General features: G+C 37.5%; 1 protein-coding gene across 1 annotated transcript; it reads left to right on the forward strand.

The window, feature by feature from the left end:
* Window positions 1-1433: 1433 nt before the first annotated feature.
* On the forward strand, window positions 1434-24282 carry Fh (fumarate hydratase). Its single transcript, XM_005374820.2, has 10 exons — window positions 1434-1609; window positions 5331-5465; window positions 8395-8505; window positions 10352-10528; window positions 13344-13526; window positions 16157-16322; window positions 17318-17521; window positions 19166-19293; window positions 21778-21931; window positions 24095-24282. Exons 1-10 carry the CDS (start codon window positions 1484-1486, stop codon window positions 24235-24237), a joined length of 1527 nt encoding a protein of 508 aa, XP_005374877.1. The 5' UTR covers window positions 1434-1483; the 3' UTR covers window positions 24238-24282.
* Window positions 24283-24594: the final 312 nt, after the last annotated feature.

Genomic DNA, 24594 nt, shown 5'->3' on the forward strand with positions numbered 1-24594 from the left:
CACACAAATGAACTAAAGAACACATATCAAACCAACAAGAGCTGCTGGGAAGATGAGGAAGAAGATGCCACTCTAATTTTAGTAATGTTTTGTTCCATGAGGGGTATGAGCAAATACATCAAATTATTAGGACTTTCTAGGACGTCACAGTGATTGTAAATTTTTTTTGTAGTTTTTTATCAACCATTGACAAAAGCATATTCACATTTAATAAGTGTTGTTTGCCTTTTAGTGGTGAAAAGTGTAAACAACTGGGCCACACAGCTCATTATTTCCTAACATCAGTGTTTTATCTTTTGATTCTGATTTTTTCTTTTGTTTTGATTTTGTAATAATGTCTAAATCTTCTTTGGTGTCCCATTTTCATCAAATATTCTAGTATTTTCTTAATAATTAGTTGACAGAATGATATAACTAATATATTTTTATGGAGTGTTTTGATTGTGGTTCAACTATTAGTCTCTTTACATTTTACATTTTAAGTATAGGAGTCAAATTCAGAAGTTACAGAATTACATATACAATGTTACCAAGGAGTTTGACAAAGTCATGTCTCTCTAGAAACTTGGCTGCCTGCGTTGTGGACTTTTGACATCTGCAAATCAGCCAAAGGTTCTCTTCCTTTCAAAACTGTCTTTTAGTTCCCAGCAATACATAGGAGAGAAAACATTGCGTTTCAGATGCAATCTTATATCAGTAGCTGCTTTCCTGGAGTCACCTATTATATTAAAACAAGCTTTTCAAAATTTAGGAAAGTATACATGAGTTAGTGAGAAAACTTGGGGTATTTAAATCCAAAAAACAAAAATACCAAGATCATGTCTAACTGCGGACACCTTCCACACTGCGTTTAAAAGCGTTCTGAGAGGAAATGTTAAAAAAAGAACATTACGGAGACTCCAAAATGACATTTTAAAAAACAAGTGGCTATTTTGAGTTGTGAGATTATGAATAACTTTATTTCATACGGTTTTTTGCTGCACTTTCCAAAAACTTCCACTAGGAAGATGTGATCAGAAAGAAACGAAAGATTTACCGTACTTCCAAATGTAAGAACATACCATGGACGATTACATGAAAAGGAGATTAATTCTTTCTGTTTATTCACTTCGAATTATTCAAACATTTCGAATAAACATTTCTTCGTAGGATATTTGACTAACCAAACATTAACTCATTCATCCCTAAAACTCCCGCCACGCGTTAACAATCATATTGGCTCAAAGACTAACCCGAACCTTCTTTCCCATAATTCCTGTCTCACTAGTTTCCCATAAACCCGGGGGCTTCAAACATCCGCCCAACAACAGGGGAAGTTAGCTCGTCCCCTCACTCTTTATTGGCCCTTCACGATTGGTCCCGCCTCACGGTCTCGGTTTGAGGCTGTTGATTGGATTAAATTGTGGGCGGAACGGATTTAGACAGCAGGCCCGGGGGCGTGGCTACAGTAGCCCAAAAATTGTAGACACGCTCCCACAGCACCATGTACCGAACGCTCCGGCTTCTTGCGCGCTCGCGTCGCCTCCGGCAGGCTCCAGCCTCAGTGTCAGCTCCAGGCTTGGGTGGCGCGGCGGTGCTCCCATTCTGGTTGCAGAACGCCGCTCGAATGGTGAGCGCGGGCCTTGGGTCCCCCGTCTCCCCGCGGTGACCTTCAGTTTGCTGCTTGTCCGCGGGGACGTGCGCGGCCGGCGGGAGGGAGCCCCTGGCTTCCCGGCGCAGCGGCCCCGGGCGCAGTGCCCGCCTGGCGTGGCGGCGTCCCGCCTCCGCTGCGCTGCGGAGGATCCTGCGCCCGCAGGGGCGCGCGGGGAGCCGGCGGGAGCGTCCTGCGGCCCGCACCAGGGCTCTTCCCGGAGTCCCTACCGCCGGACCGAGGCCGGGGCCTTCGGGGGTGGCCCGCCTCCGCGCGATGAGGGTCTCGCCCCTGTACTTGAGCAGGCGCCCATCCCGGGGCCGCTGCGGGAGGCGGGGGGACGGGGGCCCAGGGGCAGCCCTTGCTCCGCTCCGCAGCAGGTGCCCTGCCGGTCGCCCCTGACCTGTGGCTCTTCGAACCCACGCGGTGTTTTGAGAAACCTCCAGGTGGAGTAGAAGGTAGAAGGGTGCCCTCGGGCCCTGCAGAGGGAACGCACAGTAGGTCTCTTGGGCAAATATTTTACTTCTCATGGAGCTTGCCAGTTCAGTTTGTTAGGCTGTATTTGGCTTTCCCTACAACTTTGTTAAAAAGTGAAAAATCTGAAACCTGTGAAGTTGGAGATACTGTTCGGATGCATATTTGAAGAGATGGAATAGGACCTAACTGTCGCTGAGTCGGTACTTTATATTCGCAGAGACAGCTAAGGAACTTAAAGGTCCAGGTTCAAAGTACGACATAAGTACTTTTGCTCTTTAGAGTGTCACCTTCGGTAATCAGTGAAAATATTAAATATGTGTTTATTTTCCGACAGTTAGTAATCGTTTAGGAAAAGTACAGTTTTTCATTGTCCACTGAGGTGTAGCATGTCTTTTGCAGTCCAAGATGGGATTTCAGATCCTAGTCTCCTACAAGTTGAGAGTTTCGACAAATTGTGTTTGCACCGCAGTTTGCACGTGTAAAACTGAAATAATTACAGTTATTCAGCAAGATTACACATAGGAAAATACCTCGTTAAATATGCTCCATCTGGGTATTTCAAAGGGCCAAGATATTTTCTGGAATATACATTTTAAGATATTTACTTGCCATTCTTCGCCTAAATCTACAAAGTCTAGGGTATTTTTTATGCCTGAATTTCTTGCTCTGGTAATTTTTGTGTATTGTAGAACCTTGAAACACTTTCTCGTTCATTTTTTACCTGTTTAGTGTGTGGTAAAGGGGAACAGGAGACTGGGGAACTTCTGACTCGGTCCTGCTGGGGCAAATGTCAAAAAATAGTACTGCCTGGCTCTTAGGGTTGTAATGTTAGACAATAGATAAAGGTAAGTTCTTTTTCATAGTCTAAACCCCCTTTTTTCTGCCTCCTAACTTTCTTAGCTCCAGAATTTGTTGATTTTGTTAAAAGTGTATCCTGTTGCTAGTGTTGAGAACTCTAGAGGCCTTGAGTTACCTTTCATATATAAGAGCACATAAAAATTCGGTAGACAGGTATTGTATGTATCGAATGCCTTCTGAATGTTGGGTGTTGTAAATAACAGTCTCTGAGCATGGAGTATAGAAACTTCTGGGGGAAATTAAGCAAAGCAGTTAAATAAATACCTGAATAATGCAGTGTGATAAATATCACAGAAGCGCATTGAGAGTAAATGTCTAAAGTGAGTATTCAGCCGGCTCTGAACTTGCTGTGACTGCACTGTGGTTAGAGAAACCCTACATATTTTTAAAGGTCTTTTTATGTCCTTAATGATTTTTAGAATGGCCATAAAGTTTGAAAAGATAAATAATCTTATTTGGTATTGCAATGCAATATTAATAAGCCCTTTATTATATATTTGCCTATTTTGAGCCTTGGAGGGTCACCCTACATTTTAGGAGCAGACTGAATTTCAGAAAGAACCTGAAAATTCAAAATACTGAAGTCAAATGTTGAGTTTGTATCCATGAAGTCTTTTTGCATGAGAAATAATTTGAATTTTCTTGAACACTGAAATATTGTCCTAAACCACAGTAGGAATCTGAAAAACATTTTATCTTGTCTTTAGGAACTGCCATGGTTTAGTTAAGTGGTTATTTTATTCATACATTTGCATGCAACATCTTCAGGCCCAAGATTGTATTTATTAACTGACCACCTACGTAGTAAGAGAGAGCACCAAGGCTGAAACTCTGGGCTGTCAGGCTGCAAAAGCTGTTTGGATTCACTTCTCTATCAGTATACCAAAAAGCTGGGAGAGTAATTCCAGATGAGTCCACGACAGGTCCTTGAGTTGTATCCTTCTCTTCTGAAATAAAGAGAGCTGAAGCGCTGTTAGACTGTTCTCTGTGTAGACAGGACTACACACCAAGTTTTCTCTGTTCTGCAAACCAAAAGCAGCTTAGGTTTTATATCTAAGATACACAAACAAAATACTTTGCGCTGCAATATTTGTTTCAGGTACTCTAATAAATTTGCTATCTGGGTGATTTGCTGAGCTTATTTCATCTTTCATCATCTGCTTTAGCTGGGGATCGTAATAATAAAATTTCAGGCTACTTGTGAAGATCAAATAAGGTAATACAGGAAGCATGTTGGTTACATAGCACTATAAAAGCCAGGCTATGATTAATGTGGACGCTTCTCTGTACTGGTCTAGGCCAGTACTCTACATAATTTTGGGCAAGGGGGAAAAAAACTTCATTGGTTACAGTGATATTTTTCTTTTCTTACAACCCAAAAGGATTTATGTCATAAAGGATTTTATACCTTTAGTTTTAGGACAAAGCTAAATATTACATTTTTCTTGTCTGTAGACTATTTATTAAAACAAAATTACTATGTAAAAATTACTATTTAAAAATGGCTATGCATTTTTAAATCTTTTGAGTCATTTAATAACATTGTACTTCATGGAATGCAAGCTTTTTCCTGAAAAAGACTTGGAGCCTGTAATCCTATGAGTAACAGTTCAGCTTTGCTTTCCTAACGTTCCCAAAGGGCTCCATCATCCTGAAAAGTGAAGAACGACGTAGCCCATCCCCTCTGTCTGTACATTTACTTTACTTTATAGGTGAGAAAAGCCACTGGCAGAAGGTGATGCAACTACCAAGTGGTGGGTTGCCTTGACTACAAGGCCTGAATGATTTTTGTTGTATTATGCCATCTCTCATTCTTAGTGTTTGCAGACAATATCTGAATTTCGCTTAAATATATTTATAAATTTCAAATTATTCTGAGATCATTTATAAAAAGTTTCCAGTAAAATGAACATTAACTGAAATTTGAGTTGGCCAAATTTTGACGAATAATAGGTACATTCCTGAAATGGAAAAAAAAATCACTGTTTTATTTCAGTGACTTACTTTGTATTTAACATTTATGTAGCTTATGGTTTTTACAATCTGTCTTTTACACCTGTGGTTTTTTTTTTTTTTTTTTTTTTTTTCTGGTACCAGGAATTGAACTTACGACCTTGCACTTGCCAGACAGGTGCTGTGCCGCTGAGCTAAATCCCCAACCCCTTTTACATCTGTATTAATGAATTGGAATGCCAGAACTTTCTCAAAGAAAGACCTGGAAGTGGGGAACAGAGTGAGAGTTAAAATAGAATGTTTTTGTCTTTGCAGTACTTAAGGTTTCTTTCTCCTTACAGCCGAATAAGATGCTGCTGTTTTTGATGTGAGCTTTTTTTGTAAGTGGTAACTGTCTTATCCTTGTCTTTAGGCAAGCCAAAATTCCTTCCGTATAGAATATGATACCTTTGGTGAACTGAAGGTCCCAAATGATAAGTATTATGGTGCACAGACTGTAAGATCTACAATGAACTTTAAGATTGGAGGTGTGACGGAACGCATGCCAGTAAGTGGCTTTTGTAGAAATGTTGGCTTGTTTTGGACAAATGAGGCTGTATTCAAATGAGTCACCTTACTTTATAAGTAAATACTTTATAGATTTAAAAATATAACATATTAGCAAACTGGCTTCCTGAGTAAAACATTGTTTTTTTTCTTTGAAATGTCAAAGAACCTTTTGAAGTTTTAGTGTGCTACTATTTTGCACCATGGCTTTGGATATAACCAGGATTATGGTCTTGATCCAAAGATTGCTACTGCAGTAATGAAGACAGCAGATGAGGTAGGAAGTGATTAGTGTGTTTTCATAATGGGTAAAACAGATTATCTTTTCATTTTTATTGGGTATTCATGAGTTTTTTTGTTAGGGTTTTACAGTTTGTAAACATTTTTAATATAGTACTTTGAGTCTTACTTCCTTTTTTGTTTTTATAGATTTAAAGCTTTTGTTTTTAATATTATACTTTTTACTTTGGTTCCAGTTTTCAGAAAACTAGACACAAATACATCAAAGTGTTTGTACAGAACACAAATACATCAAAGTATTATTCACCATGTCTGGCATATAGAGATACATAAGTGGATAGAGAACACGTTATTGTTCAATGCCACGTGAATGATTTAATAATTAGAAACTTCTTACCAAATTTCATTAAATCCAAGATGCCATCAATTAGAAGATACAACAGTACCTATCACTAAGAAAGAAAGTTGTGATATGTCATTGATTGTAACGTGCCTTTTTTATTTTTATTTTTATTTTTATTTTTTTGGTTTTTCTCCGGTACTGGGAACCGAACTCACGACCTTGCGCTTGCCAGGCAGGCGCTTTTGCCGCTGAGCTAAATCCCCAGCCCCGTAACGTGCCTTTTGATTTCAGAGATGTTAAAATGTGAAAAGGGTCAGTGAAATGCATTACATATCTCACTGGAACCCAATCAGAGTATGAAAAATCGTCAGTTCAGGATAGTCTAGCAAGCCTAGAATTAGCACCACACTTTATCAGATGAGGTATTGTTTACCAGTTGTCTTCCCAATAACTTTATTCTAAATAATTTTAACTTACATATTTTAACTCATTCTTAAGCCTTCAAGACTGAATCTTCACTGGTTGAGAAAATTTTATCACAGGCAGCTAAATCTTTGAAGAAAATTTCTTTGTCATTGTCACCTATAGCCTACGTGGTGATGAGGTAAACATCAAGTCTGACTGTATTTTGGGATAGCAAAAGATAAGAACTGTGTCATACAGTTCAGCTCTGGGAGTTGAGGAAGTCAGCCCCTGACACCATTGCAGTTGGTGGGAATGGGCATGGCTCATGTTTTGATTCTCCACCAGCAAGTTGGGTGGTTTTCGGCATGTGGTTGCTGCTGCTACTGCAGCAACAGGACAGCCATTGTATTATATGTCTGTGTGAAAGCTGGACACCTAGAATATCAGTTTAGTCACATTTGATTTCATCTGTATTAATTTCCTGAGCTTTATGAAATGTAAAGCAGACTCTGTACCCTGAATTTAGTAGTATGATTAAGTCCAACACTTCATACTTGAAGTCTAAAGGAAAATAAAACCAAAAAAGTAAGAAACTTCTACACTTGATCTTAGCAGAAAGGCCCAAAACAGAGATTATGAGTTTCTAATGTAAATGAAGAATACTACTATCCTTCTTTACTCCACAGTGATACATTGTGCTATTTTATTTTAGTAATGTTCAGTAACTTTAATAACTCTCTGCTATCACCCTTTTTTATTTCTCTGGGTATGTAAACCCTAGCATCAGTCACCCTATTCAAATGGCCGATTGACATTTGGTTATAATATCAGTAGTGGTCAACCTACCACCATAGTGGTGGTTCCTATAATGGTTTATTTATTTTGCTATTACTGTTGTTTTGTTTTAGGGTTTGTTTGTTTTGAGACAGGGTCTCACTGTGCAGTTTAGGCTGGTCTTGAACTCACTCTGTAGCCCACGCTGGCCTCAAACTCCTGGCGTTTCTCCTGCCTCAGCATCCCAAGTATTTTCCTTTCCTTTGCCCCTCTGTTTATACTCAGTCTGCTCCAGGTTTATGTGTTTAATGCATCTTACTCTTTACTTTTCTTTGTTTTTTCCACTTGAGTCACTCTGAGGAGTATAGCTTCTGTTAGATTCATTACTCCTCACCACGTTTTCTCCCTTTTGCTCTGTCTCTATTCAAATTTTGTTTGAGATCTGTGTCACAATATGTAGTAATCTTTTTGACAAGACTTCATAATACACTGGTTTGACAAAAAACAGGTTATTGTTTCCTTGAAATATGATGAAAAGTTACTCAGTTGATCTTTTTAAAGTTCGTTGAGGTGATTTTGATTAGAAAGTAAAACGATGTGTGTACTAACAAATGAAAATATGGGTATGTATCAGCAGTTAATCAGTTTTAAGCCTGGAAAACTCTGGGTTTAAAAAAGTGCCAAGTCTTCACTAACTAGATTATTATTGATTTTTGGCTTTGGGAGTGAATGATAGCCATTCATTGGTTGTCTCGTAGTGATTAATATATGTCATTGATTTTTATTTTTTTAAGAGGAGAAGGAAAAAGTTATAGCATGAGAATTACTCTTGCTGGAAAATTATTGAATACTGTTTGTTTTAAGCCTTTATTATCTAAAAATAAACACATACTTTATAGTATATATTAAAGTACAATGAGTTTTGCATTGTGTATATGAATATATGGTGTATGTATGTGTGAGACATACATATAAATACATATGTAGATTCAACCTACTTGTTTTTGTTTGGTTCTCTTAGTTCACATATACATATGTATTTAATCTTTATACTCTAAACATTTGAAAGTCAGTGTTAATTAGGTAACTTTTTATTTCTGCATAAAATAATGAGCTCTCATTCTTAACTAAAGCTGCAAATTAGAGATCTTTTTTTTGTTGGTTTTAGATCCCAGTTATTAAAGCTTTCGGCATCTTGAAGCGAGCAGCCGCTGAAGTTAACCAGGATTATGGTCTTGATCCAAAGATTGCTACTGCAATAATGAAGGCAGCGGATGAGGTAGGAAGTGATTAGTGTGTTTTCATAATGGCATCAGATCATATCATTTACTGAGTTATGATAAGCTCTGCCAGGAGGAAAGGGCACTATGAATTCTTGAGTTAATAAATTTCAAGGTAGGGTGGCAGCATTGTTTGGCAAGGATAATATGGTTGTGATAGTCTGATCAAATTTCTGGATGCTATTACATCTTTTACTTTTAAGCCTCTTGACTTTCCTTGTTAATTTAGGTAGTTTTAAGATTGTTTTGAAAAGACTGAACTTTAATTTGATTTCTTTTAAGAATAGACAGTTCCTTTTTAAACTAGTTGATTATTTGATAATACTTAAGAAGAATATAATTTCACTAAGCCACTCGTAACATTTTAAGGAGTAGAGCTTACAGTTTAAAAACTATGTACATAGTGCTGTTCATTATAGTACTGTTCATAATAATGAAAACTAACTATGGCAGCTGCCTTTGTGTGTGGTGGTCATATTAATTATATTAATCATAGAAAATTAGTTTTTTTAAAGATTAGCATAGAGAGCCTTACTTATGAGAAATAGGGAGGAAAGTGCAAAAACATGTGCTTTTCTCATCCTAATATTGTTTTAAAAACAAATGAGCTGAAAATGTTTATTTTTATGCATACATACAAACATACATACATACACACATAAGAATCGCGTACTGAAAATCTATAGGTGCTCAAATCCCTTCAGTAAATGGGTGTATTATATGCGTATAACCTAGGCTGTATCCTCCTATGTACTTTAAATCACCTCTAGATTACTTATATACCCAATGTAGTATAAATACTATATATTTACTTATTCTGTATTGTTCAGGGAATGATAAGCAAAACAATCCATAGGTGTTCAATACAAATGGAGTTTTCTTTCCGTTTTTCCAAATATGTTTAATCCATGAGTTGTTCAACCTGTATCGGTGGCTCCCCCAGATACAGTGGGCCCACTGTGTGTATACATGTACCCGTTGTGTAGGATAGAGATTAGAAAGAGATGCCAACAAGCTAATAGTCCTTATTTAGACTATCCTAAAGGTAGAACTAAAAAATAGAGGTATAATTACTATACTTTCCTCAGTTCTCAAAATTTTCTGTGTTGATCACTTATTATTTTTATATAACTAGAACAAGTTTTATTTTAAAATGAAGCAGTTGTGGAAGGTAATAGATTTCTAAAGTGCATTCTGATTTTTTAAGCTTCAGAATATGAAGTGAAGCACCCATTTCTTTTAAGAAGCTTACATTTGAAAGACATGTGGGCCAAGAGCATAAAATTATGATAAAAATAGGGGCAAATTTGGGCAGTGCTTGTTTCTACTTTTGGCGGTTGTACTCGTTGGACATCTGTGCAGTGAAGTAGCTATTAGTGAGCTCACATTTTCAAGTTCCTAGTTTATTATCATGCTGAGCCTGGCTGGTAACATCTGTTGGATATTCGTGCTGAGCACCAACAATAAATGTATCTAAAGACTTAACACATTTGCCAGCCTTTACAGGTGGCCTTCCATTAGAGCAGACAGAAAACTAAGAAAGATGGCACTCAGTTTCTGTTTGAAGCCAGCGAATTGTTACTCCGTTCAGAGTGTGTATTTCACATTAAAGTATTCGTGGTTGAGGAAAGTTACGCTGTGGAAGCTTAGAATTGTGAAACAACTGCATTCAGACTCTGTGGAGTCGTCAGCAATTCACTTAGCATTCAAAAATAACATCCTTAAGATAGCTCTATAAATGGAGTTCACTTAATCATGACTGTTGGAAGTAACTGAATCAATATCGTTTCTTATTTTAAAAATACTCATTTGTAACTTTTCTTTCTTTTCTTTTTCTTTCGGCAGGTAGCCGAAGGTAAATTGAATGATCATTTTCCTCTTGTGGTGTGGCAGACTGGATCAGGAACGCAGACAAATATGAATGTAAATGAAGTCATTAGTAACAGAGCAATTGAAATGTTAGGGGGTGAACTTGGCAGCAAGATACCTGTTCATCCCAATGATCATGTTAATAAAAGCCAGGTCAGTATATGTCCTCTCCCTTTATTTGTTACAAATGGAAAAGCACTACCTGAGATTTTTCTTGTAAGGCAGGCGTATGCTTTTTGACATGGAAAGTGTATTCAGCTTATATTCTTTAGAAGAAAAGATATCTTAAGTTTCTTATTTCTCTTAGGAATCTTGGCTTTCTCTGACCTTATCAAAATTCCTTTTAGGACATCTAAATTTAATATATATGTATATTTTTATTTTTTTTATTAAAGTGTTTTTGGAGAAATTTTAGATTTATAAAAAAATTATAAAGATAGTTAAGAGTTGCTGTTTTCTTTTCCACTTCCTTAAACATTAACGTCTTAGATAACCATGGCACATTTATCAAAAGTAGGAAATTAGCATGGCTACAATATTCATAAAGAAACAATACATATTTTTATCTTTGTTTTTTTTGTTTTGGTACTGGGAATCAAACTCAGGACCTTGCGCTGGACAGGCAGGTGCTTGTGCCACTGAGCTATATCCCCAGCCCTACAACACACATTTTTAGGATTTCCCATTTTTCAGTTGATTCCCTTTTCTGTTTGAGGGTCCAGTCCAGGCTACATAGTCACACGTGCCTTTAATTTTCCAACCTGTGACGTCATTGTGGCCTTTTTCCTCAGTCCTTTGGGCTGCTAGATAGACTACTTGGCTTATAAACAAGTACTTTCTCAGTATTAGAGGCTGGGAAGCCCAAGATCAAGTAGCTGGACAACTTGGCGCCTGTGAGGACCGGTTCACAGACAGCTGTCTTTTCTCTGCATCCTCACATCGCGCAATGTCAAGGAGCTCTCAGCATTGCTTTAACAAGGGCCTTAATCCCATTTCTGCTTCCACAAGCTAATTGGATCACAAAGCTTCTATGTCCTGATACCAGCTCTTTGGCGTTTAGGGTTTCAGTGTGTGAATTTTGAGGGGACATGGACGTTTAGACTTCAGTGGTACCCTTGACACTTGCAGGTAGTAGTAGGGTGTTTTGTAAAAACTCTGTCAATCTTGATGTCACATATTTTCTCATGCTTGGGCAGAGGCATTGAATTTTGGGAAGATTATCACAGAAATTTTCACTGCCTTATATCAGGGGTACAAGGTAGCAACATGACTTAACTGATGATGTTAATCTTCATCACTTGGTTAAGGTGTTGTTTGACAGATTTCTCTACTATACATTTACTGCTTTGCCTCTTTATCATATTTATTAAAAATGAGTCAGTAAATCTTGATTACATTCCAAGTATTCTATACTTGGGTTTCAATTTCTAAAGGGAGGATCTCATAAATGGACACATATTAAAGAGTCACCGTAGTAATTAATAGTGATACTTTGATTCTGTGCCACTAATCTTTCTCCTTAAACTTTTTTTTGGTTCCGGGAATCAAACTCAGGACCTTGTGCTTGCCAGGCAGGCGCTTGTGCCACTGAGCTATATCCCCGGCTCTCTTTAAACTTTTGCCCACTGATTTTATCGTTTACCAATGTATCTTGCTTACAGCAGTTACAGTGATGGTCTTTTAATAGCACTTTTCAATTTTCATTTTTCCTTCTGAGTACATTGATTGAAATTCTTCTGCAAAGAAGATTTGAGTCCCACCCCATGTATTTATTGAATCATTCATATATGTCAGTATGGATTTTTGATGATTTCTTTTGCTCTTTGGGTTAGAGTATAGTACTGTTGTTATTTATATTGCTGCCCAAATTATCTGTTTTGGAAAACGTATGCTTTGCCTTTTGTGTCCTTTAGATGACACCATCTTTTTTCGTTTTGTTTTGTTTTTAGTACAGACTTACTTTTTGGCGCTGTAAAATCGTTCAACTCAATCATCTTATATTTTCCCTACCCCAGGCCTAGAAACAGGCATTTTTCAAAGAACTCTTGGGGAATCTCTTTGGAAAACAATGTTTAGAAACCACAACCTGGGTGCTACATATAATTTAATGTATTTTTAATTATTAAAAGGAAAAGGTTTTTTAAAATATAGGATTATTGTATAAAGGGTTTTTGTCAGACCCAATACTTGCCTTTAATATATTCAGTCTGAAATGTGCTATGCAATAATACAGTGTGTTTAATGGGATGAGGGAGTAGGGTAGAGTTGTACATGGTGCAGATTGACTACGTGATGATTATGATTGAATTTTGGTAATAGGTCCATGAGTGTTTGTTATACTGCTCATCCTACTTTTGTAGTTTTCTGTAGTTTTTGAAATTTTCTTAAGTAAACAGTTGAACTATATAAAAGAATGAATGTGTCTTTTTAAATAGCATTATACCATAAATGTACCAGGCCAGCAGTTAAGGGTAAAGTTTTGAGTATACATACACTGCCTGATCAGGCCTCAGTTTCACTAGTTCCTAAATATTTTACCACTCTTTGGGAGCTTGACTTTCCTATTGTTAAAATGATAATCTACCTCACAGTATTTTCTTGAAGTTTAGTCAATAAACACAATGTTTATGAAGGATTAGATGCACTATATAATTGTATGGTATTTTATTACTATTTTCAAATGCATTTAACTGTACTTCCGTGTTTCACTGTCACTTGTTAGTTGGCATATATATGTAACACATTCAGTATACTTGAGTATAATGTATAATATATTCAGTATGCTTGTTGATAGTACAATTCTGAGTATGTTTCAGTGGAAACCAAGTTACTTCTTGTGTGCCCTTAAGTGATTGGGTATTACATACAGTGAGTTTTGAGTAGTGATTTAGTGGTTTTTTGAGATACTCGTTTGCTTTTTGTTGCTTCTGATTTAACATTTTACATTTCTTTGAAAAATTCCCAACAGAGCTCCAATGATACTTTTCCCACAGCCATGCACATTGCTGCTGCTCTAGAAGTTCATGAAGTGCTGTTACCGGGACTGCAGAAGCTACACGATGCTCTTAGTGCAAAGTCCAAAGAGTTCGCACAGATCATCAAAATTGGGCGGACTCACACTCAGGATGCTGTTCCACTTACTCTTGGGCAGGTATAGGACTTTGGCTAATTTTAACTTGGGGCTCAATACAGTGGCCACTAAATTGCCCTTGAAATCACACTGGTTTAAAATGCCGAGCTTATAACAATTGCAGTGACAAAGATGGTTCTGAATTAATCAGTTAGCAGCTGGTTAATTGAACCCAGGATCTTTGACTGAGTGAGCTACACCCGCAACCCTTTGTGGTTATATTGAGACAGGCTTCTGCTGAGTTGCTCAGGCTGGGCTTTTAACTTGTGATCCTCCTCCTTAGCCTCCTGAGGGCTGGAATTACAGGCATGTGCCACCACACCTAGCCTAAGTCAGTAGTTTTAATGCTTAGTAGAGCAGAGCATACTGGCAGTGAGCTAAACTCAGTGAGCCTCTTACGGTTTAGATCTTTGCTGTGTATAAGCTGTGGGACCTTAAGAGAATTATTTAGCCTTTCTGTGCCTCAGTTTTCTGAGCTGTAAAATAAGGAGAACAGTATCCCTTGTAGGTTAGTTATGGGATTCTAATAAGCTGACTCATGTAGTGTGTTTCGAACTTTTTCTGGCATGCGGTAAGTACCCATTCGTGTTCACTATCATCAGCAGCACTTATGTCTTCATCAGTGGCATTATTTGTCTGTCTTATTCTAAGCTATTACTTAGAATGTAATTTTAAAGTGAATAAACGAGGTAGATCTTACCTTATAAAATTACTTTGACCACATGTGAAGAAAGTATTCTCTTCTTCAAAATACTGTAAAACATTTCTATGCTTCTCTATCAGTATCTCAAAGAATATCTAACAGCATGCACTATAAAGAAAATTCAAAAAACAATTTTTGTCAGTTTACACTCTAGTTTGGGTGGTAGGGTATACACAAATTATGTATCAGAAGATGGCTATGTATGCCAAATATCAAACGATAGTTGTCAAATAATGGTTTCATGGAAATTGAGGTCAAGGTAAGAATGGAGCTACTGCTTCATTCTTAGATAAATTCTTGTGTGCCCTTAAGAGATTGGGTATTACATACAGTGAGTTTTGAGTAGTGATTTAGTGGTTTTTTGAGATACTCAAGTTTGTTTTTTGTTGCTTCTGATTTAACATTTATCTAAGTATCTTCTGATACTTAGATAAATTCTCAGTTATGATTTTGTATAGAAGATATACTAGCAAACACTAAAGAAAACTTTAGTTTTTGATCATTCAGTTTAATTTTATTACCGAAGGGCTGAAGAAAACTCAGAACAGTTAGTTGAAATACAGATGATGGGACTAAATTGAATCCCTCCCCCCACAGATTATGTGGGCTTTTAAAGCATTTCTCTTTGTATTATTGGCTCTTAGTACATATTTCTAAGGAGGAACAGTGTGTGTGCTTTAAAACTATTGGTCCCTCTGGTTTTTAGCCCCCCTCCCTTTTGTGCATGTGCCAGTGTGTTAAAAACCACCTCAGAGCCAGTTGTAGTGGCACACGTCTGTAATCCCAGCACTTGGGAGACTGAGGCAGGAGGACTGCCGCAAGTTCAAGGCCAGCCTGGGCTATATAGTTAGTTCAGGGGCAGCTTGAACTATACAACAAGATTCTGTCTCAAAGAAAAAAAAAACCCACCTTGGTAAAGTTCATGAAGGACATGATTTAACATCCTATCTAACATCATTCAATTAATTATGACAGAAGATTCTCTTTTTCTCTTTGACTTTATCGGAAGTATTTATACTTGCTTTGACTGGAATTATCTTATGTTTTTGGCATTTTTCCCTAATCAAAATACATTCTGTAAGTGAATCCTACTGGTGAGTGTATGTGACAGTTATGGCATGTGGATCATGTCTACCCAAAAGAGTTAAACCTTTTGAGATCCTTTTTTTAGAAGAATGTTAAATCTTCATGCTAATCAAAAGTATTCATAGTTTTGCAGTGTTTTCAGGCAGAGGAAAAAAAAGATGTGTAACCTTATATCTCAGCTTGCCCAGCAGCGTCCTAGGTGCTGCCATTTGTGCCTGTGTAACTCCTGAGAGGGCCCTTGCTGTGTTCAAAACGTCATAAATTCCGGGGTTGTCTTATTTAAAATACGTCCTAGTTTGGGAACCAGTGTGATGTGACAGAGTTAAAGCACACAGTGAAGCTACAGTCCCTCTCCACTGTTACCCTTCTCCTGCTATTCAGTGAGTCAATTCTTACGTCCTTGTAAAGTGTCCTCATGTTCCTGCTTAGTTTTTTAAACTGAAATTTTGTGGAGGATATGTCTGTTTACGTTTTTCTTGTGAGAATATTCAGTGCTTTTCCTTTCTCAGAATTATCTAGGGTATACCAAAAAAAGGGAAATCAGTGTTTGTAGCTTGCAAATAAACCAGTAATGTAATATAGTGAAATTTTTCTTTCTAAAAGTTGGTTTCCTATGTTGTCTTTGTTTTCTGTTACATGACTAGATTGTGAACAGACTCATGTTATTTGCATTGTCCTACCTTACAGGTTTATAAGTCCGCTTCCTTCCCCAGACTTTGCTCATCATGTGAATTGACGTAGTATGAATACTACTTGTGTAGCTTCTAATTTAATATTCTGAAACATCTTTTAAAGCTTCAGTTTAATCCAGTTACTATAAATTACAAGCCAGTCGGAAATTTATTCTCACTTCTCTCATCAGGAATTTAGTGGTTATGTGCAGCAAGTGCAGTATGCAATGGCCAGAATAAAAGCTGCGATGCCAAGAATCTATGAGCTTGCAGCTGGAGGTACTGCTGTTGGTACTGGCTTAAACACCAGAATTGGCTTTGCAGAAAAGGTTGCTGCAAAAGTGGCTGCACTCACAGGTTAGTGACCCCATGAATTATTACTCACTTCGTTATAGTCGTGTATATGTTTTCTATGTTTTTGCCTTAAAATCTTTAGAATTTAAAGTTAGAAATAATATTTCTCTATCAAACATGTGCTTTAATATCCATTTCAGAAGTTGTAATGTTAATCCTTTTACTTTGTAAAGGTTTTTTCATGTAGGAGTTCAAACATGCAGTTCACATCTACCAATGTTAACTTTGTTACTTTACTATCTGGTGGTATTTTGTTATTTTCACTTGAAAGCTGTTTTGAGGTATCTACTTTGAGTTTTCAAAGTAGATAAAAATGAGAAAGTCATTTGAATAATAAAAATGTTGCAGATAAGCTTAACTCTATTTTTTATGCCATGCTGTCCTATTTCTTTGAATTACTAACCATTTTTTGGTTTTTGTTTTATGATGCTGGGGATTGAACCCAGGACCTCAAATATGCTAGGCAAGCACTCTACCAAACTATGTCCCCAGCACAAATTATTAACCTTTTTAATTCCTGTCTTTTCTTTAGTAGTAGTTCTATAGTCTGCATAATGATTACTGTTATTAAATCCAAGTTGTCATGTTCAGAAAGCTCTTATTAAGATGCAGCTGCTAGCGCAGGGTTAGGATGTTTGCAGGAGGATAGCGTTTTTTGTTCCCTTATATTTATTGTACTTGTTATTTCACCATATAAATGTGCTTGTTCTTTATATTCCCTTTGGACTCAAAAAAATGTAGACAAAGCTTGAGACTTCAGCACTTTTTTTGAAGTACAGATTTTATTCTGCTTCTTTCTTTTTTTTTTTTTTGTGGTGTTTGGGATCAAACCCAGTAGTGCATGGTATGCAGTCTCTCTACCACCAGACTACACCCAAGTCTTCAGTTCTATCTTTGCTTTTCATATAGTGCAATTTTTGTTTAACTTACTGACTGTACACAAATGTTTACTTTTCCCTGTTCACCCATATAGGTTATTTTTCTTTTCGTTCCTGCAGGCTTGCCTTTTGTCACTGCTCCAAATAAATTTGAAGCCCTGGCTGCTCACGATGCTCTGGTGGAGCTCAGTGGAGCCATGAACACCACTGCTTGCAGTCTGATGAAGATAGCAAATGATGTTCGTTTTCTGGGTTCTGGTCCTCGGTCCGGTCTGGGAGAGCTGATCTTGCCTGAAAATGAACCAGGAAGCAGTATCATGCCAGGTATCACATAGCCAGAAAATACTGGAGCTGGAATTGGACTAGACTCTAGGCATTCTCAGCTTCAGAGTGTGCCTGTGTTTGTGTAGTGCGATTGCAAAGCTGAATGGGAACGCTGAGGCACACTTGTTCCAGAATGTTTGTGTGGGACAGCTTGGACCAGGGGTAGGAAGGATGAATCTAAGTTAGCAGGATGGATTTCGATTCCTTTGTTAGAAAGTATGTAATGTTTCCTTCCTTCACCCTCCAAAGCCAAGAGAATGCTGGAATAGGCTGTACTGTGAAAGTGATCAGCAAGGATTGAATAAAAAAATAAGCTCCTCTTATTTTGTGTTTTACATGAAATAAGCCTGTTAGATAAGGGAAGTGACACAGACACTGGATGTTTGGATCAGCCAGTCATTTGATAGACTCATGTGATAATCAGTAGTTTTAGTGGAGAAGTGTGGGCAGTGTTGGTAGATGACTAGCTGGGTGCACAGTGACATTTAAGGCATGACTAATGGGTTGTCTTTAGTCTGGAATACCTTGGTAGCAAGCTGAAGGGCTCTACCCATTCACCACTTCACTAGTGACCTGGGGGAAGGCAGAGAATACCTGCTAGTCGTACAGCAGACAGCAAAGTTGAGGTGACAGCGGATCAGATGACAGGACAGGAGTTTACAAAGCATTGGTGGGCCAACCTGCATTGAACTGAAGCTGAGAAAATAGCTTTTAATAGTAAGAAAGACCTGACTATAGATTGTTTTAAATCTGTGCATATAGAGAACAGGAAGAGATCTTGTTTTACTTTTTCATGGGTTTATTTGATTGACAATCTGAGATGATTGCATAAAAAAGAGAAATAGAGAGTCACCAATAAAGGAAGTAATCTTCCCAGTGTTGTCTTGTGCTGATCAGAGGAATCTGGGATGTTTGTTTCAAACTGGAGCGATGGGAAAGTTGTAGAGACGCATATAATGAGTAGGAAAGCTCCAGCTTAACAGAAATCCTGCCAGGCGTTGGTGAGAGGTCTTTTTTGTAAATGGTCCCATACCAGCTTTACTGCTCTATATTTACCCATTAACTTTTTTTTTTTTTTCCTCCGGTACCAGGAACCGAACTCACGACCTTGCGCTTGCCAGGCAGGCGCTTTTGCCGCTGAGCTAAATCCCCAGCCCCTACCCATTAACTTTTGAAGTGACCAGCTCCTCCAAGTTCTGAGAAGGAAGGGCCTGCATCTTTTTGACTCTATATTTAGTACCCAGCTTCATAAATACTTTTTAAATGATTAAAACCAGGCCAGGGCTGGGGATTTAGCTCTGGCACAGCCCCTGCCTGGCAAGCACCAGGTCATGAGTTCAATTCCCAGTACCGGAAAAAAACTAAAAACAAAAACAAAACCAAAAACAAAACAAAAAAAACCAGGCCAGTGAGGAACTATATTTAATATGTAGATGTGACTTCTCATTCGTCATTGAGTGGTTCAATTTGTGCCCGCTTATCCCTTTCCTTTGGTTGGTTTTGTCCTTGCTTTTTCTATGGCTTTATTTGATGAAATTAAATTTCCTTCTTTGCCTGATTATTTGACTTAAAACCTAATCTGGACTGATACGTGAAAGCATGAATGTGTTTAATGTAGATTCTGTCTCGGGTGTTTTCTTCAAGGCAAGGTGAACCCTACTCAGTGTGAGGCGATGACCATGGTTGCAGCCCAGGTTATGGGGAATCACGTTGCTGTCACGGTTGGAGGCAGCAATGGACATTTTGAGTTGAACGTTTTTAAACCAATGATGGTAAGATTTGTAGTCATTGTGTTGGTCTTGCATAATTTCTAGAAATTCCACCTTAGGTAGTTGGATGATGCGAGTAGCAACTGGAAGTCCATCCCTTATTAACAGGTTCCTGTTGGCTTGAACCACCAGAGGTACATGCATACCTGTCCAGTTGGGCAGCTTGTCCCACTCGTGGTACAAATAGATCTAATCACTTTTACCAGTCTTTTTACTAATAACATTAATTAAAAGTCTGTAAATGGCCTGAATCTGGTTAGTTGCTTAAATTTGAATAATTACTGACCAAATGCAAATATTGATGCTATTCATACTAATTAAAAATTATTACAATAATCAACAAATGTATTTCATTTAATTAAAATAAATTTATTTATATTTGTGAATTTCTTTAAAACATTGTATACATAAAGGTGGCTAATTTGTGCAGGGTATGCAAAGCATCATTAATGCTTGGATCAAATGACTGAATTCAAATCAGAGCTGCCTGGCAAGACGTACAAATTACAGCCCATTGTGAGCGTGTTAATGTTAGAAGAATAACCTTAGATGCTAGGAATTAGGTGACTTAGCTCAAGTGATCTGATGCTTTTTTTTAATAGGAAGACAAATTCTTGAAAAAGACGTGGGACTCGCAGTCCTGCCTTCTTCTCGAGCCGTTTCTTTCTTTCCCCTTCCTTCACACTCAGTCTTCTTGAAGTACCCTGTAGTTACCTTCATTTGTGCTGTGATCGCGGTAGTCCAGCTTCAGTCCCCTCAGCTTGGGCTTACACCGTTTGCCCATCGCTCATGCCTTCTTCAATCCAGTAGGCGTCGCGTGGTTCTTACAACATCCGGTGTTGACAGTCCTCTTGGAAACATTTCTCCTCCTTGGTTTCTTCAGTACTTTGTTATCCCCTTCCTGTCTGTTCTCAGGCTCTCCTCCACTGGTTTTATCCTTTCCATGTGCTTTGGAAACACTGTGTCAACTCAGACTGTTGTTGTTCTTCACCTTTACAAAGGTGGAGCAAGATGATAGCATCTTTCATCCAGTTTCCCTAACCTGAGATAATGAAGCTGTGTCCCCATTTAATCCTTGATTTGTATAAAGTATTATATCTAAAATATAGTGGATGCCTTTTTGTCTAGGTTGTATATGCTGTAAAGTCTAACTTGATAAGTATATACAGATGACAAATTTTAATATTCACCCAGTGAATTCTCCATTTACCTGTCAAGAACTTCTCTTTATTATACCCTATACTGGGTGCTCACAATAGCGGTGAATATTTTTTTCCCCTCCTAGAATGTGGGTTTTAAGGCCAAAGCAGAATTGAGATCTATAAACTTCTGATTTCAGGTCACATTCCAAGCAGTTAACACCAGCTGCTGGTGCATGTATGTGGATAACAACCATGTTTTGTTGGATTTTGTGATTTATTATGAATGAAAGATGATACCATTTTGTTCTGTCTTTGTAAGATGAAAGAAAAAGAACAGCTGGGGGGACATAATGTTTTTAAGGCATGAGGAAGAGGGAAAATCAATGGAAGAAAGCCCGAGAGGGTACAAGGAGAGACCTAGGGAGGAAGTATTATCTCCTTAATCTTTATTTAAAAATCAATCTTGTGGTTTTAATAGAAAATAAGATAACACTTGCTTTTACAGGAAAGTTCAGTGCCTTCTATTAGATCCAGTTGTTGAAAGTATAGCTTTTAGACATTGGGTTTTAGACCAAAGGATATTAGGATGTGAATATATCTTAGTACTTATTTTATTTTACTTTATTTTATTATTTTATTTATTTAGTCTTTTTGAGACAGGGTCTCACTCTACAGTTCAGGCTGGTCTTGTGCTCACTATGGAGCCCAGGCTGGCCTTGAACTCACAGTGATCTTCCTGCCTCAGCCTCCCACGTGTTGGGATTACAGATGTGCACCACCGTGCCTGGCTCTTAGTACGTATTTTAAATGTTACCAGGAAGAAACAAATGCCAGAACATACCAGTTGATTTTGTACAATCTTCAAACATTCCGTGAAAAGTTAATTTAAAGTGACTGGAGTGTTTTAAGCTTACAAATATTGGTGGTTATTACCAGCTGAGAAGCCTTGACTTCACCAGTTGCCCCAAGCACATGCGGAGCTTGCTAACGTCTGCATCGCTGCTCTTTTCTTTTTGTGTGGAAGATTCTTGCCCATTTCTGGCTAAGGGCTCTGAATCAAGCAGGAGTTCACCGACTCCTGCAGCAGAAAATAATTCCCTTCACTCTGGTTGTTCACACTCATACCTGTTTTATTTTATACATTTTTCACCTGTTTTGGATTTTCATGCCCACATATACGTGCATAATTTCTTTCACATTTATTTCCTATGTTTAGTGCTTGACCATTTTTAGGAGTGCTATTTATTTAATTGAATTATATATTTATATGAGTCAGCAAATAATATATCATTTGACAAAAAAAAAAAAAAGCTTAGTAATGTGTTTCTCTCTCTTTCTCTAAAAGATTAAAAATGTGTTACACTCAGCCAGGCTGCTGGGGGATGCTGCAGTTTCCTTCACAGAAAACTGTGTGGTGGGGATCCAGGCCAACACAGACAGGATCAACAAGCTAATGAACGAGTCGCTGATGTTGGTGACAGCTCTTAATCCCCATATAGGTAAGGGTTCACGGAAGAGTATTGTCATCTTGAATGTGAAATTAACTGTTGAAGACTTTTTAGAGAATATTGGATCACTATGTGTGGGCAGCAAATTCTTGGACATTGTTTCAGTAAAACCTTAAAATATTAGAAATTACGTTACAAGAAGTTCTATATATTTATAACTTTTATGGTGTCATAGTTCTTTCCAAAATTTCATTCATTATACTTCATTTTATTTGAAGTGTAATATTCAGAAATAGTATTTCAAACTTATTTAAAATTAATTGAATTCAGATGCTAAATATTGTATGTAGACACTGGTTATTCATAAGACTCTGGATTGGTAACGTCACTAGGTGGCGCTGGCTGGTTAGCAGCATGGAATGAATGAGTTCATGTGCCTTCTTGTGATGCTTTTATTCCCTGGCCTTGTGATTTTATCTGGTTCAGAAACAGAGAAAGTTACTGATTAAAAGAAGAAAGGTTTATGATTTATTGCTTATAAGGAAAAGAAAGAAAGTGTAAATATTTTATCTAAGACCATGTTTTTATATTGCAAGCCTTTTCCTAGACTTGTAAATAGTTCAGTATGTAGAGTCAACCACACAGGCCTGGATTATAGGCCGACCATAGTAATCCCCATTAAACAGGCTGTTTTGGTTTTTGTAGGTTTTGAGGCATTCCTTGGATTATAGTTTGATGTGTTAAAAGCCTTTTCTGCCCTTGTTTCTGCTGAGCTGATGTTAACAGAGCCTTTGCTTTTCTATTTTAGAAGTTATGATGTAGTCATTTGGCATAGTATCATTACTACTTTAAGACATTCTTTTGTAATCCTGAACTTTGCAAACAGACTTTATATTCCTGGCTACATATCAAGTTGTAATTTCAGCTTAATAAAGTTAGAGTTCATTTGGTGGCTCTAGGTAGCTCTGAGTCTAATATGAACCCTAGGTTTTTGTGTTTCTTGTTTTCTGCTTTTTGTTTTTTCGTTTGTTTTGGGGGATATAGTGTTAAGACGGATAAGAATATTTTGATCAATTTAAAATTGTTATGCATCAACATTCAACTGGAAAGATATAAAGGGGACCCAGAATGTCTCATTAGAGCTTGAGAAGGTGTTATCAAAAGTTTTATATTAGAGCTATCCCCTAAAGCTGAATAGGTAGATCTTTCTTGCAATCAGTTTCATGTTGGATCAAAAGATTTATCACAGAGAATATAAAGATGACCTGAGCATGAGCCTTAGAGACCCCCAAAATCAAGCATTGTCATTGCATAACAGGTTGTTAATGTCTTGTGGAACTTGAGAACTAAAGGTGGTGTGCATTAATGCTTAGACTTCAAAGTCTTTGTTAACATGAAGTGCAACACATACATTAACCCCAAGAGTTTGACATGAGAATTCTTTCGCAAATACCCTTACCGTCATGTTTAGAATTCATGAATTCAGTGACACAATAAAATCAGCTGTATCCATAGATTAATAGGTGTGTAAGTATTGTGTACAGACCTGTATCATTTTCTTTGGCTGATGACCTCACCAGACTTCTTCCCTGTGCTCATAGTCCTCTGATCTTTGCTTGTTTTTTTCATGTTAGTTTCATTTTTGCCTTCTGATTTTTAAAAAATGATATTAAGTCAGATGACTTGCAGAACTGCATAACTTCTGTTAACTCCGTAACTTTGTTAACTTAAAAAGCAGATAACCGAGGTCAGCAATATCTTTTGTATAAGTACATATTTCTGCTCAGACCTCTCCAGCTCTTCCTGTGTAATGGAGAGGTGAGGGAGCAGAGGCCACTGCCAGGGGGCCCAGCAGAGAAGAGCTGCGGGAAACGTCTCTGAAGGGAAGGGGCTCTGGAGGGCATTGCTCTTCCCTCACATGGCTTCCTACCGCCCAGGGCCACTCACACGGCTCTCTGCGACGCAGTGCTGTGTCTTCTGTAGGACTGGAACATTTAACTTGTCAAAGTCTTTACTGCTTATGAAAAGTAAAGATCTTATTCTATGTGAGAAATAATAATTACTGAGATAGTCTGTTAAATATTTTTAAAATAAAAAGTATCATTTAAGAGGCCCACAGCATCAATATGAGATAAACAATAATGATTAACTTTTGTTTTAGAAAACCAGGTGTCACTATTAATTCGTGTATTATCCTTTTTATTTTTTCTTCAGGGTATGATAAAGCAGCAAAGATTGCTAAAACTGCACACAAAAATGGATCAACCTTAAAGGAAACTGCTATTGAACTTGGCTATCTGACAGCAGAGCAGTTTGATGAGTGGGTAAAACCTAAGGACATGCTTGGTCCAAAGTGATTGAAATAAGTTTATAATAAAATAAACATACAAAATTTTAAAGAAGGACTCTATTTTTCTTTTTTGTTTTTGGTTTTTCTCTGGTACCGGGAACCAAACTCACGACCTTGCGCTTGCCAGGCAGGCGCTTTGCCGCTGAGCTAAATCCCCAGCCCCAGGACTCTATTTTTCTAAATAAAAATGGATACATTTGAAAGGAAACAGTTAGACTTGAGAATTTCTAGAGAGTAATTGGATCAGTGTGCAAAAATGTCAGGATATGATAGATCCAAAGTGAATTAAATAAGTAAAATAAAATGTATAAAGTAAAAAAGAAACCAGACTAATTTTTCTTTTTATTAATTGAGTTGTACTGTA

Source organism: Chinchilla lanigera, unplaced genomic scaffold (genome assembly GCF_000276665.1).
Source record: "Chinchilla lanigera isolate Chin_1 unplaced genomic scaffold, ChiLan1.0 scaffold00005, whole genome shotgun sequence".
NCBI classification, from domain to species: domain Eukaryota; kingdom Metazoa; phylum Chordata; class Mammalia; order Rodentia; family Chinchillidae; genus Chinchilla; species Chinchilla lanigera.

What these genes read in the sequence shown, in the direction of transcription:
- Fh (XM_005374820.2), top strand. Translation starts at nt 1,484, where the DNA reads ATGTACCGAACGCTCCGGCTTCTTGCGCGCTCGCGTCGCCTCCGGCAG. An exon ending in TAATGAAGGCAGCGGATGAG is followed by an intron (nt 8,506 to 10,351) that starts GTAGGAAGTGAT and finishes TTCTTTCGGCAG; the next exon opens with GTAGCCGAAGGTAAATTGAA. An exon ending in ACGTTTTTAAACCAATGATG is followed by an intron (nt 19,294 to 21,777) that starts GTAAGATTTGTA and finishes TTTCTCTAAAAG; the next exon opens with ATTAAAAATGTGTTACACTC.